Source organism: Belonocnema kinseyi, chromosome 2, assembly GCF_010883055.1.
Source record: "Belonocnema kinseyi isolate 2016_QV_RU_SX_M_011 chromosome 2, B_treatae_v1, whole genome shotgun sequence".
Lineage (NCBI taxonomy): Eukaryota > Metazoa > Arthropoda > Insecta > Hymenoptera > Cynipidae > Belonocnema > Belonocnema kinseyi.
In genome coordinates, this window is record NC_046658.1 from 3,059,994 (window position 1) to 3,075,540 (window position 15,547).

The window sequence follows — 15,547 nt, forward strand, 5'->3', positions numbered from 1 at the left end:
GATGTGAAAAATGTCTTTCGCGAATTCCATAAAATGTCGATGTTTTGAGTCCTTCTGAGTCAGAAAAAAAGTTTTTACTTCGGTGTCTGTCCGGCATCGTCGTCGTCGTTGTTGTTATGGTGGTTGTCTGTATACCGGATAACTTGCGAATGACTAGTAGGATTGGATTGTGCTTTGGCACACAGTTTGAGGAACCAAAAAGATAGATTGATTTCGTGAAACAGCGATTTTTGGTAAAACTTCAAAAAGTTATAGCTTTTTGAAAATGTTCGAAGCCACTTTTTTTTAAGATTTGAAAATTCTATGCTTATAATAAAACAAAATAGAAACAATTTGTCTCAATGTCTTTTTTTGATAAAATAAAAATTACGAGAGTAATAGGATTTTTAAAATCAAAACATAAAAACGAAAGTGGACTTTCGAAGTCAACAAAGTGTGATATTGGATAAAATATAGAGAAAAAATATTACTTTTTTAATGCCATACAAGATTATCCAAGTAACTTTAAATTTTAATTAAACAAAAATCGAAAATTCAATTTTGATCGCATAAAGAATAATGAATTATTGCATTACATTTCGCGGGTTTCATCAAATGTCGACATTTTCGATCTCACTGATTGAGAAGAAATAGATTTTACTTCGGTGCATATTTTTTCTTTCATTTGTGAAAAATATTAGTGAAACTAAAATATTTTATTTTCCTTCCAATAACATAATAAGATGGTATATTAAAAAAAAATTATTCATGTAAAAAATGTATATTTAAAATTATATTTTCGGGCAAAACCATGCACAACATGAAAAAATTTCAACTAACGAAATTGCTCATTTCAAAACGATTTACAAATCTATTAGTAATATTCTGATAATCCATGAAGGGAAAATAACAGTTTTCAATTTAAAAAAGTATACCAATTTTATAATTTTTTGAGATGAATTATATCTACAAATTTTCTATCAACAATTTTTCAGTAGGGCTCGTAGTTTTCGTTTTAATCGTGAAAAATAACATTGAAAATAAAGAATTTTTTTTAAACGACACATGGTAAAATGAAACATTCCACAATAAAATTTTTAACATAAATGAAATCTACTTTGCTTCCGACTTTTTATATTCTCATTACAATCAGAAGTTATTAGTTTTATATGAAAACTGACTAACACGAAATTTCTTTAAATCTCCACGTTTCAAGACACCCTCATTCCAAAAAAAAGGCCGTTTTACGATGAAGTCTGTCTGTCGTCGTTGTAATCGTTGTTGTCGCTGTCGATGTTGTCGTCTGTATGCCATAATGTTCTCGAAAGATTAATCGGATTCCGCTGAACTTTGGCATGCAGTTTTAGGAAGCAAAAATAAAGATCGGTTTCGTTGACTAGCTATGTTGGATAAAAATTCAAAAAGAGCATTTTCCAAATTTCTCAGACCACTTTTCTTACGATTTGAAAATTCCAAAAAATAATACAAATATGTCATGAATAATTTTTTGTTATCGAGAGTAGTTTTTGTTTTAGTCGTAAGGAGACATCCATATACCACGTAGACACTTTTTTACCACTTTTGACCCCCCTCCCCCTTTGTGGACAGCCGTGGAATTTGAACCAATACCCCCACCCTCCTCCCTGTACTTTGTCCACGTGGGGACGTCGCGGCAATTCCATGGACGTCATTCGAGTACTCACTAAAATTTCAGATTCTTTTGTTTTCGTATCTCAACAGTTCGAAACGCGTTGACTGGCTAACAGTTGTGGGTGAATTTTGCAACAATTTATCCTTAAACTGGTCGGAAATTCGAATGAAAAAACGTCATTTTTGTACTCTTCAAACCCACGGGGAATGATTGTGTTTGGATATTAAAAACAAACAATAAGTTTCACTGGCAGCTCCTTAGAGGTGCCAAAGTTAACTGGGAAAATGTCAAACATGTCAAAAATTTGAGTGAAAAAACGTAATTTCAGTACTCTTGTACCCATTGAGGATGACTGTTTTGGTGCAAACAACTAACAAAGAATTTGACTGGCAGCTCCTGAGTAGTGCTAAAGTTAACTGGGAAACTGTCAAACATGTCAAAAATTCGTGTGAAAAAACGTAATTTCAGTACTCTTGAAACCCATTGAGGATCACTGTTTTGGTGCAAACAACTAACAAAGAATTTGACTGGCAGCTCCTGGGTGGTGCTAAAGTTAACTGGGAAACTGTCAAACATGTCAAAAATTCGTGTGAAAAAACGTAATTTCAGTACTCTTGAAACCCATTGAGGATGACTGTTTTGGTGCAAACAACTAACAAAGAATTTGACTGGCAGCTCCTGAGTAGTGCTAAAGTTAACTGGGAAACTGTCAAACATGTCAAAAATTCGTGTGAAAAAACGTAATTTCAGTACTCTTGAAACCCATTGAGGATGATTGTTTTGGTGCAAACAAGTAACAAAGAATTTGACTGGCAGCTCCTGGGTGGTGCCAAAGTTGACTGCCAGGCTGTCAAACATGACAAAATTTCAAGTGAAATAACGTCATTTTACTACTCTTCAAACCCATTGAGGATGATTGTTTTGGTGCTAAAAACTAACAATAAGTTCGACTGGCAGCTCCTGAGTGGTGCCAAAGTTAACTAGGAAAATGTCAAACATGTCGAAAATTCGAGTGAAAAAACGTAATTTCGGTACTTTTGAAACCCATTGAGGATGATTGTTTTGGTGCAAACAACTAACTAAGACTTTGACTGGCAGCTCCTGAGTGGTGCCCAAGTTTACTGGCAGGCTGTCAAGCATGACAAAAATTCGAGTGAAAAAACGCCATTTTAGTACTCTTCAAACCCATTGAGCATGATTGTTTTGGTGCTAAAAACTAACAATAAGTTTGACTAAGTTAAATAGGAAGCAGTCAAACATGTCAAAAATTCGTGTGAAAAAACGTAATTTCAGTACTCTTGAAACCCATTGAGGATGATTGTTTTGGTGCTAGAAACTAACAATAATTTAACTGCCAGCTCCTAAGTGGTGCCAAAGTTAACTGGGAAAATGTCAAACATCTCAAAAATTCGGGTCGAAAAACTTAATTTCAGTAGTCTTGAAACCCATTGTGGATGATTGTTTTGGTGCAAACAACTAAAAAAGAATTTGACTGGCAGCTCCTGAGTAGTGCTAAAGTTAACTGCGAAACTGTCAAACATGTCAAAAATTCGTGTGAAAAACGTAATTTCAGTACTCTTGAAACCCATTGAGGATGATTGTTTTGGTGCAAACATGTAACAAAGAATTTGACTGGCAGCTCCTGGGTGGTGCCAAAGTTGACTGGCAGGCTGCCAAACATGACAAAAATTCAAGTGAAATAACGTCATTTTACTACTCTTTAAACCCATTGAGGATGATTGTTTTGGTGCTAAAAACTAACAATAAGTTCGACTGGCATCTCCCGAGTGGTGCCAAGGTTAACTAGGAAACTGTCAAACATGTCGACAATTTGAGTGAAAAAACGTAATTTCAGTACTTTTGAAACCCATTGAGGATGATTGTTTTGGTGCAAACAACTAACTAAGAATTTGACTGGCAGCTCCTGAGTGGTGCTAAAGTTAACTGGGAAACTGTCAAACATGACAAAAATTCGAGTGAAAAAACGTAATTTCAGTACTCTTGAAACCCATTGAAGATGATTGTTTTGGTGCAAACAACTAACAAAGAATTTGACAAGCATCTCCTGAGTGGTGCCCAAGTTGACTGGCAGGCTGTCAAACATGTCAAAAATTAGTGTGAAAAAACGTAATTTCAGTACTCTTGAAACCCATTGAGGATGATTTTTTTGGTGCTAAAAGCTAACAATAAGTTTGACTGGCAGCTCCTGAGTGGTGCTAAAGTTAACTGGGAATCTGTCAAACATCACAAAAATTCAAGTGAAATAACGTCATTTTACTACTCTTCAAACCCATTGAGGATGATTGTTTTGGTGCTAAAAACTAACAATAAGTTCGACTAGCAGGTCCTGAGTGGTGCCAAAGTTAACTAGGAAACTTTCAAACATGTCGAAAATTCGAGTGAAAAAACGTCATTTTAGTACTCATGAAACCCATTGAGGGTAATTGTTTTGGTGCAAACAACTAACAAAGAATTTGACTGGCAGCTCCTGAGTGGTGCTAAAGTTAAATGGGAAACTATCAAACACGTCAAAAATTCGAGTAAAATACGTCATTTTAGTACTCCTCAAACCCAATGAGGATGATTGTTTTGGTGCTAAAAACTAACAATAAGTTTGACTTGCAGCTCCGGAGTGGTGCCAAAGTTAACTGGGAAGCTGCCAAACATGTCAAAAATTCGAGTGGAAAAAAATTAATTTCAGTACTCTGAAACCTACTGAGGATGATTGTTTTGGTGCAAACAACAAACAAAGAATTTGACTGGCAGCTCCTGAGGGGTGCCAAAGTTAACTGGGAAGCTGTCAAATATGACAAAAATCCCACTAAAAAATGTCATTTTAGTACTCTTCAAACCGATTGAGAATGATTGTTTTGGTGCAAACAACTAACAAAAAATTTGACTGCCAGCTTCTTAGTGTGGCCAGAGTAACTTGGAAACTGTCAAACATGTCAGAAATTCGAGTAAAAAAAGTAATTTTAGTACTCTTCAAACCCATTGAGGAGGACTGTTTTGGTGCTAAAATCTAAGAATAAGTTTGACTGGCAGCCCCTGATTGGGGCCAAAGTTAACCAGGAAACTGTCAAACATTTGAAAAATTCGAGCGAAAAAACGTCATTTTAGTACTCTTGAAACCCATTGAGGATGAATTTTTTTGTGCAAACAACTAACAAAGAATTTGACAGGTAGGTCCTGAGGGGTGCCAAAGTTGACTGGCAGGCTGTTAAACATGACAAATATTCCAGTGAAAAAACGTCATTTTAGTACTCTTCAAAGCCATTGAGGCTGATTGTTTTGGTGCTAAAAACTAACAATGTGTTTGACTGCCAGCTCCTTAGCGTGGCCAAAGTTATCTTGGAAACTGTCAAACATGTCAGAAATTCGAGTAAAAAACGTAATTCTAGTACTCTTCAAACCCATTGAGGATGATTGTTTTGGTGCTAGAAACTAACAATAATTTAACTGCCAGCTCCTAAGTGGTGCCAAAGTTAACGGGGAAACTGTCAAACATGTCAAAAATTCAAGTGAATATACGTCATTTTAGTACTCATGAAACCCATTGAGGGTAATTGTTTTTCTGCAAACAACTAACGAAGAATTTGACTGGCAGCTCCTGAGTGGTGCCAAAGTTAACTAGGAAACTGTCAAGCATGTCGAAAATTAGAGAAAAAAAAACGTCATTTTATTACTCTTCATACCCACTGAGAATGATTGTTTTGGTGCTAAAAACTAACAATGAGTTTGACTTGCAGCTCCTGAGTGGTGCCAAAGTTAACTGGGAAGCTGTCAAATATTACAAAAATTCCAGTAAAAAATGTCATTTTAGTACTCTTCAAACCCATTGAGAATGATTGTTTTGGTGCAAACAACTAACAAAGAATTTGATTGCCAGCTCCTTAGTGTGGCCAAAGTTATCTTGGAAACTGTCAAACATGTCAGAAATTCGAGTAAATAACGTAATTCTAGTACTCTTCAAATCCATTCAGGATGATTGTTTTGGTGCTAGAAACTAACAATAATTTAACTGCCAGCTCCTAAGTGGTGCCAAAGTTAACTGGGTATCTGTCAAGCATGTCAAAAATTCGAGTGAATATACATCATTTTAGTACTCATGAAACCCATTGAGGGTAATTGTTTTGGTGCAAACAACTAACAAAGAATTTGACTGGCAGCTCCTTAGTGTGGCCAAAGTTATCTTGGAAACTGTCAAACATGTCAGAAATTCGAGTAAAAAACGTAATTCTAGTACTCTTCAAACCCAATGAGGATGATTGTTTTGGTGCTAAAAACTAACAATAAGTTTGACTGGCAGCTCCTGAGTGGTGCCAAAGTTAACTGGGAATCTGTCAAACATGTTAAAAATTCGAGTAAAAAAACGCCATTTTAGTACTCTTCAAACCCATTAAGGATGATTGTTTTGGTGCTAAAAACTAACAATAAGTTTGACTGGCAGCTCCTGTGTGGTGCCGAAGTTAACTGGGAATCTGTCAAACATGTCAAATATTCGAGTGAAAAAACATCATTTTAGTACTCTTGAAACCCATTGAGGATGATTGTTTTTGTGCAAACAACTAACGAAGAATTTGACTGGCAGCTCCTGAGCGGTGCCAAAGTTAACTAGGAAACTGTCAAGCATGTCGAAAATTCTAGTGAAAAAAACGTCATTTTATTACTCTTCATACCCACTGAGAATGATTGTTTTGGTGCTAAAAACTAACAATAAGTTTGACTTGCAGCTCCTGAGTGGTGCCAAAGTTAACTGGGAAGCTGTCAAACATGTCAAAAATTCGAGTGAAAAAACATTAATTTCAGTGCTCTGAAACCTACTGAGGATGATTGTTTTGGTGCAAACAACAAACAAAGAATTTGACTGGCAGCTCCTGAGGGGTGCCAAAGTTAACTGGGAAGCTGTCAAATATGACAAAAATTCCACTAAAAAATGTCATTTTAGTACTCTTCAAACCGATTGAGAATGATTGTTTTGGTGCAAACAACTAACAAAAAATTTGACTGCCAGCTTCTTAGTGTGGCCAGAGTAACTTGGAAACTGTCAAACATGTCAGAAATTCGAGTAAAAAAACGTAATTTTAGTACTCTACAAACCCATTGAGGATGATTGTTTTGGTGCTAAAATCTAACAATAAGTTTGACTGGCAGCCCCTGATTGGTGCCAAAGTTATCTAGGAAACTGTCAAACATTTTAAAAATTCGAGTGAAAAAACATCATTTTAGTACTCTTGAAACGCATTGAGGATGATTGTTTTTGTGCAAACAACTAACAAAGAATTTGACTGGCAGCTCCTGAGTGATGCCAAAGTTAACTAGGAAACTGTCAAGCATGACAAAAATCTCAGTGAAAAATGTCATTTTAGTACTCTTCAAACCCATTGTGGATGATTGTTTTGGTGCAAGCAACTAACAAAGAATATGACTGCCAGCTCCTGAGTGTGGCCAAAGTTAACTAGGAAACTGTTAAACATGTCGAAAATTCGAGTGAAAAAAACGTCATTTTAGTACTCTTCAAACCCACTGAGGATGATTGTTTGGGTGCTAAAAACTAGCAATAAGTTTGACTAGCAGCTCCTGAGTTGTGCCAAAGTTAATTGGGAATTTGTCAAACATGACAAAAATTCCAGTGAAAAAACGTCATTTTAGTACTCTTCCAACACATTGAGGATGATTGTTTTGATACTAAAAACTAACAATAAGTTTGACTGGCAGCCCCTGATTAATGCCAAAGTTATCTAGGAAACTGTCAAACATTTCAAAAATTCCAGTGAGAAAACGTCATTTTAGTACTCTTCCAACACATTGAGGATGATTGTTTTGGTACTAAAAACTAACAATAAGTTTGACTGGCAGCCCCTGATTAATGCCAAAGTTATCTAGGAAACTGTCAAACATTTCAAAAATTCGAGTGAAAAAACATCATTTTAGTACTCTTGAAACCCATTGGGGATGATTGTTTTTGTGCAAACAACTAACAAAGAATTTGACTGGCAGCTCCTGAGTGGTGCCAAAGTTAGCTAGGAAACTTTCAAACACGACAAAAATTCGAGTGAAAAAACGTAATTTTAGTACTGTTCAAACCCATTGAGGATGATTGCTTTGGTGCTAAAAACTAACAATAAGTTTGACTTGCAGCTCTTGAGTGGTGCAAAAGTTACTTGGGAATCTGTCAAACATGTCAAAAATCCGAGTGAAAAAACGTAATTTTAGTACTCTTGATACCCATTGGGGATGATTGTTTTTGTGCAAACAACCAACAAAGAATTTGACAGGCAGGTCCTTAGTGGTGCCAAAGTTGACTGGCAGGCTGTCAAACATGATAAAAATTCGAGTGGAAAAACGTCGTTTTTGTACTCTTCAAACCCATTGAGGATGATTGTTTCGGTGCTAAAAACTGACAATAAGTTTGACTGGCAGCTCCTGAGTGGTCCCAAAGTTAACTGGGAAACTGTCAAACATTACAAAAATTCGAGTGAAAAAACGTCATTTTAGTACTCTTTAAACCCATTGAGGAGGATTGTTTTGGTGCTGAAAGCTAACAATAAGTTTGACTGGCAGCTCCTGAGTGGTGCCAAAGTTAACTAGGAAACTGTCAAACATGTAGAAAATTCGAGAGAAAAATAGTCATTTTAGTACTCTCCAAACCCATTGAGAATGGTTGTTTTGGTGCAAACAACTAACAAAGAATTTGACTGGCAGTTCCTGAGTGGTGCCAAAGTTGACTGGCTGGCTGTCAAACAGGCCAAAATTTCAAGTTAAGAAACGTGATTTTAGTACTCTTGAAACACATTGTTGCGAGCTGTGAATTTGCATAAAAAGTCAGATTTTCGTAGTTTTGTTTATACATATTATTTTTATAGCAGTATCCTATAGATTAAAATTTTATTGGATGAAAAGGACAAAGCTTTCATCCGGTTGCTGATTAAAATGTCAGTCAACTTTGGCACTACTCAGGAGCTGCTAGTCAAATTCTTTGTTAGTTGTTTGCACCAAAACAATTATCCTCAATGTGTTTAAAGAGTACTAAAATCACGTTTTTTCACTCGAACTTTTGACATGTTTGAAATTTTCCCACTCAGCTTTGGCACCACTCAGGAGCTAATAGTCAAATTCTTTGTTAGTTGTTTGCACTAAAACAATCATCCTCAATGGGTTTGAAGAGTACTAAAATGACGTTTTTTTACTCGAATTTTTGACATGTTTGACAGTTTGCTAGTTAACTTTGGCACCTTTCAGGAGCTGCCAGTTAAACCTATTGTTAGTTTTTAGCATACATGCAATCATTCCTCATGGGTTTAAATAGTAATAAAATGACTTTTTTTCACTCGAATTTTTAGCATGTTTGACAGTCTGCCAGTTAACTTTGGCACCACTCAGTAGCTGACAGTCAAATTCTTTGTTAGTTGTTTGCACCAAAACAATCATCCTGAATGGGTTTCAAGAGTACTGAAATCACGTTTTTTCACTCGAATTTTTGACATGTTTGACAGTTTACCAGTTGACTTTGGCACCACTGAGGATCTGCCAGTCAAACTTATTGTTAGTTTTTAGCGTCCAAACAATCAATCCCCGTGGGTTTGAAAAGTACTAAAATGACGTTTTTTTACTCGAATTTTCGACGAGTTTAACGATAAATTGTTGCAAAATACACCAACAACTCTTAATCAGTCAACGAATTTCGAACTGTGGACTATCAAAGCAAAAGAATCTGAAATTTTAGTGAGTACTAAAATGACGTCCATAGAATTGTTGCGAGCTCCCGGACTATAAAAAGTCCAAAAGGAGCGATGGTTTGTCTGATAAAATTCGAATTATCTCAGGAACGTGAGCTTAAACATGATTTGTATTTGAAGTATATTTCAGTATATGTTGCTATCATTTCAGTATATTTTCCACATATTTAGGGAAATGTGTGCCCACGTGGAATCTAGCTCGACCCCCCCGTCCCCCCTCGTGGACAAATGTGGAATTTTGCAATACCTCCCCTCCCCCCTAAAGTGTCCACGTGGTATATGGATGGTCTCTAAGAAGTAACATTCAAAATAAAATAAAAAAGTTAAATTTTTTCGAAAACGACACAACGTATAAAAAAAATTAATATACAAAATTTGTTCTCCTAAAAAGGATCTATAAATATTTTATGAATAATTTCGATACAGAACAAGTCGATTTTGTGCTAATCGAAAACAAATACGATTATAAATAAAAAAAAGTAACAAAAAAATGATAAATCCAAGGCAAGAAAAAAACGAATATTTTACTATCGATGCATATTACGAATTTGTATAATATAAGTTTATTTACATGATACATGTTTAAGCGTACAGAAGAATAAAATTTAATGCAAAATAAGAAACAAATATCAAAGTAATCATGATAAATACAATTTGTACTTCATTTTGCAATATCTGAATAAGCAATCCCAGGCCGAAGTATATTAATAAGAGTAATACACATTTGATATAAGAGTATGCAACATAATGTAGAAATGTTAAAGTCTTAAGCAAAATTGAGTGCGAAGCACGAGATACGTGATGAGAATTTGTTCTCTAAAGCCGAAGGAGCTTTAACAAAATAGAATTCAAAATCACATTACAGTTGTCGATGTTTTGACATTTAGTTTTAAAAGGTCTTTGCACTTCGGGGAAACTACAACGACCGAGAGTGTTGGCGCGATCGTAATACATAATCGAACGCGAAGCTTGAGATAAATATATCATCGAGCACGAAGCGACAGACCCAACAGTCGCGAGTCCTAGGCGTGTTCAAACTCGCAAGCGAAGCGAGCCGCGCGCGATGCGAATGTTTCCGTGACGCGGGAAGATTTTTTAATACTCGTTTAAGTTTAAGTTGAAGAATGTATGTGTGGGATTAGGAGGCTGTTTCGTCATATCGTGCACTGAGATTGTGGGCACAACAGCTGAAAGTTTAGGCCAAGTTGACGTAACTTTTTATGGTACTAATTGTACTTGTTATAATAATTAAAAATACAATGCAAAGGGAGAGACGTGTGCATTCACTTTGATCAAAGAGCAGAGGGAACAATTTTCGGCTAAATAAGAAACGGTATGAGTGATATAAATGCATTAAGCTAATGTTTTACTTACTGTGTTAAGTGTTATTATTAACCATATTCAATATAAAATGCGAGAAGTTATTCTGTGGCATGTTTTCACGCGTTAATTACTAATAACTCAGGGGCTGTATTTAAATTACGGAACACCTCAATAGCAGAGGTGAATCTTAAAGAGAAAAAAGGAGAAAATGTTTTAATTACGAAAAAAAAATGGAAAAATCGATTCGCCTGCAAAACGGTGATCAAAGCAGCCAAACCGTAATTTTTGGCCCATTTGCAGATATTTACCAGGGATCGTAAACTAACCACATAGTTATATATTGCTCTATTAGCTTAATTTGATACATTTGCACTGATTTTTATTTCTCGTTTGCTCTTTCAAACTCAATCATTTTTATTGAGTTTACACACCTTCCTTATCGAAGGGGGCCATTATTAGATATTTTTCCATGGATATGAAATTAACCGGTTAGCTGTCCATCTACCCTTATACTTACTTCACTACCTTCACATATTGATTTTACCGTCATTCTTAGTAAAAGAGCAATCATTGCCTAAAACATCGGCAACCTGGACTTTGAAAACTGGTATCGCCTCAGGACAAAGTTGGAGCAGATTCGTATGTAGATTACACAAATCTTGAGGGGCTTCTGAATAAAATCTTCCTTTATTAATTGCTGTATAGAATTTTGGTTCAGGCTTTGTTTCAGGTTTTTGTTTAGGAATGGAATGCAGCTATCGAACTGTTTTATGCCACAAAATATAGAATAATTTAGACGTATTGCTATGTGATTCATGAGCACTTCATAAAAATAATTTTCAGAAGAAAAGTCACTTAGAATAATAATATTGACTTTAATGAAATAAGAGGTGCTCACCAAAGTATTAGAAAAAAATGTTCATGCTGCGATTAAATCGAGTAGACTGTGTTTTCCTAAACTTTTTCCAAGACTTCACTCGCTACTGCATTCTGCAAATGTGGAACATAACAGAATTTTTTGATAAAAGTTTTCCATTTCATTCTTAACCCTGGGATGATGTAAAAGTACTTTTTCCCTCGTATTACATTTAACGACTCTAAAGTTGAAACAGTCTCTAAAGGTTATCGATACTGTGTGGTTAAGGTGGGCATTACAATGTGTGATCTATTTTTTCTGATTTTCTTTCGAATTGTACGATGTTGCATAAAATATGCATAAATAATGGTTTCAAACTTGACCAATAGAGTGCACACTGATTTCAAGTGACTTTAGTAAATGTATACACCTGACTTGCCCGGTTGGTAGCCCTGCGATACGTAATAGCATAATATTATAAATATAAAATTTGGTAGTTTAAATATTTTTACGTTTACTCACAAATTCGTCTTTTTATGCACCATGGCACCTTTTTCCAGAAATTCGATACTTACAGCAGTAATAATTTTTTATTCCCCGATGGTACTGTATATGCTACAATTGTAAGTGGTTAGCCCTTCGAAAAAAATGTCACCTAAACCAATTAAAAACAAACTTTATTTTTACACATTAGAACACCACTGATTGGAGTAAATTATTAAGATATTCTAAAACGGAGAAAAATATATCTTTACGTGAGTTTCAAAATTTTCTAATTGTGGAACAGCAAGATGCCCTCGGAAGTAATTCAAGCAACACGTCACTTTTCATTCGAGAATATTTACAAGATACTCAAAGAGATGTAGAGAATCCTTACTTAACTTTTGATGAATTCATTACGTTTCTGTTCTCAAAGCAAAATGATATATGGAATAGCAACTACGACAAAGTTTCTCAAGATATGACCAGACCCATGTCGCATTATTGGATCGCTTCTTCACATAATACGTAAGTTTCTTCTAGCCTTATAATTTTCTTATAGGCTTCAAAAGTTTGGTAAAAATCGGATAAAATGTGCTTTCCTTAACTTTTAATATTTATTTCGAACATCTCTATTAACTGGATTGTAACAATTACCAAAGTCAAATCGGACATGCATTAAAGGGCTTCGATTTCGGTAATCGTTGCAATTACGTACGTTCTGAAACACACCCTTTGCTTTTGAATACGCCGATTTTTCGTATTGTACTACTGGTATGACTTCATTTTTCTGAATTTATAACAACAAACGTTAAGAAAACATATTTGCAACGAAGTTGACATTGACCATTTTCAAATTTGGCATTCTTGACTCTAAGACAAACAAGACCCACTAACATACACTGTAAAAAAAATTCGGGAATTTTCCCCACTTTTTAGTGACGTAAAATCTACATTTTCATTGGGAAAAATCATTTTCCACAAGATTTGGAAATTTTTTTTAAAAGTCCTTAGAATTCAATAAAAAATTGGGGAAAATTCTCTAAAATTTAGGAAATTAAATAATACCTACAGTTGTTGGGGAAATTTCCCTAAACTTAGGGTAATTTATACGCAAGTTTTGAAATATTTCCCTACCATTTGGGGAATTGAGTCCCAATAAATGTAGGGAATCGTTCTAAAAGTAATGTTTAATTTTCTACGTAGAATAGGTAAATTTTCTAAAAATTCTTGCAGCATGAACGTATGTTTAAGGAGATATTTTGCCCTGAAATATTCGATAAACCAGCGCAATATTTTAAATAGTTTTACACATTTTTAAAAAAAAACTTTTATCAATTTTATAGTGATCTTGAATATTTCTATTGAATACTTATTAAGTTGATAATTTTGTATGAAAAATAAACTTTTAACAAAATAATCAAAGTATACAAAAAGACGTAATCTAATTTTTTGAATAGTTTTTTTTTTCAGCAAATTTCATATTTCAAGAAACATTAAAGAACAATTATACCTTTGTATGGAGTTTTACGAAAACCCAAATCTCGAAAAAGTACATTAAGATGTAAGTGAAAGGTACCCACAGGGTGTTAGCAGACTTTAAATCCGTATAGATGCTAATGTTTAAATTGACCTGTAAGTTTCGACAGGTAGAAATAAAGTCGAGTCATTCAGGTAGTTGAAATTTAAAAGAAAAAGGGTTTTGATTAATCAGTTAAGAGTAGTATACTAGTAGTATACTATGCAGGACGATAGAGTTTAGAGTTCGCTGCCGCCTTCATTGTAATCTTCATGCTCTGAGCTGGTAGTTTGGGAGAAAATCTGCCAGGGCGCGACGTGCTAATTCTCTCGCTACAGTAATGACGCGTCGAGTGGTTAAGACAACAGTCGACATGTAGAAAAGTATAATTACCTGAAGCAGAGGCTGCCATGATCAACATGACAATTCCTTCAAAGCGAGGCTCTTCCATTGCCACGGTCGAGCTGAACTTGATTTTTTAAAAATTAATATTCCATAACTTTTGTGGAATTTCACTTACATAAATACCTGAAATTTTAAGCATAGCCTATGTTCCTCATAAAATCTTGTGAAAAATACAACACTTTTTGGTTGATATTACAAAAACGTTTAGACATTACCCTAAATAATGTGTATATATTTTAACAAAGGTTTAGGCAAAATTGCACGAATTTTGGGGAATTTTCTCTATTTAAAGTTCGAGAAAATTTCCCAAAATGTGCGGAAATTAGCGTCAAAACGATTTCGGGGGAAATTCTTTAATGAAATTTTCATGGTGCATGTATGCTTTGCTTTATTAGAAATCTTGATTAAGAATAATTTGCAATTTATACTATTTTCGCATTTGTATGTCTCGCATACTCTATTATGTCTATTAACGCAATTTACTTTATTAAACCATTTAGGTATTTGATGGGCGATCAAATTAGTAGTATAAGCAGTTGTCAAGCGTACGTCAGAGCGCTAAAAGCTGGTTGTCGATGTATAGAATTGGATTGTTGGGACGGACCTGATGGGATGCCTTTCATTTTCCATGGACATACATTAACGTCGAAAATAAAGTTTATGGACGTTATTAAAACAATTAAAGAGTATGCATTTGCAACGTCAGAGTAAGTTACATTTTATGTTCATTTAATCTTTGTGAGCGTCTGCATGAAAAGTTGGTAGGTATAAAGTTACTTATAGGTTCATATAGTCACATAAACACCCGCCACTTTAAGCCCAAGGCGATCCCATTAGGCGATTACTCCGGTGACATGAAATTAGATACATGCCAATAGATTCAGTACATGTCCTAGTATCGTACCCCGCTCGAACCCGAAATATCATATTGCGTATAGGTGGGATGCGAATGTGGGGGAGCGCTCTATTAAGAAAATATAATTTTTTAATCGAATAATATTTTAGGCTTTTCTGGCAGCACATCTAGAGTAGCGAGTTGTACCGCTTTGCGCATTTCAGGAGGTGTGGGCTGAAACTCTCAAGTTTCTTCTATATCCGACATTTTTGTTAACTTCCCACTTTTTAGCAATTAAGACGTAATAGCGATGAGTTTATAAGCTGTTATTGATTTTTCTGCGCATTCTGCTGTAACAGAAGCGCAATGTGGAGGAAGGGTGCAAGCCGCTGGGTAGCGCCAGCTGCTCTAGTCGAAGTTCCGCGAAGCTTTGTATCAGATAAATGAAAAATTGCACTTTTTAATATAATTTAATAATAACAGCGTCTAGGTTATTAACAAAACAAATTTAAAGTATAATTTATTAGTTTAAAAAAATAAAATTGAAATGTTTGTATAATAAAAGCATTGATTCATTTGTCCAATTTGAATTTTTGCGGAACTTTGACTGGAGCAGTTCATGCTAACTAGCGGCTGTAAGCTCCCCTACCATTAGGTAGCAGTGATCCCAGATCTGAAACGAGATGCGGTCCAATACTATGACAGGGCTATGTCCGTGTGAATATAGTAGGAGACGCTGTAAACGACTGAGTTGCGCGCG

The 15,547-nt window shown here is 35.1% G+C and overlaps 1 protein-coding gene across 3 annotated transcripts in view; it reads left to right on the forward strand.

Moving 5' to 3' along the window:
* LOC117167561 (1-phosphatidylinositol 4,5-bisphosphate phosphodiesterase gamma-1) overlaps positions 1 to 15,547 on the forward strand; it is a 400,270-nt gene that overhangs the window by 94,810 nt on the left and 289,913 nt on the right. For all 3 annotated transcript variants that reach the window (XM_033352585.1, XM_033352586.1, XM_033352587.1), the window contains exons 5-6: positions 12,243 to 12,556; positions 14,453 to 14,659. In XM_033352585.1, the coding sequence (XP_033208476.1) occupies positions 12,243 to 12,556; positions 14,453 to 14,659 (521 nt within the window). The remainder of the gene's footprint in view (positions 1 to 12,242; positions 12,557 to 14,452; positions 14,660 to 15,547) is intronic.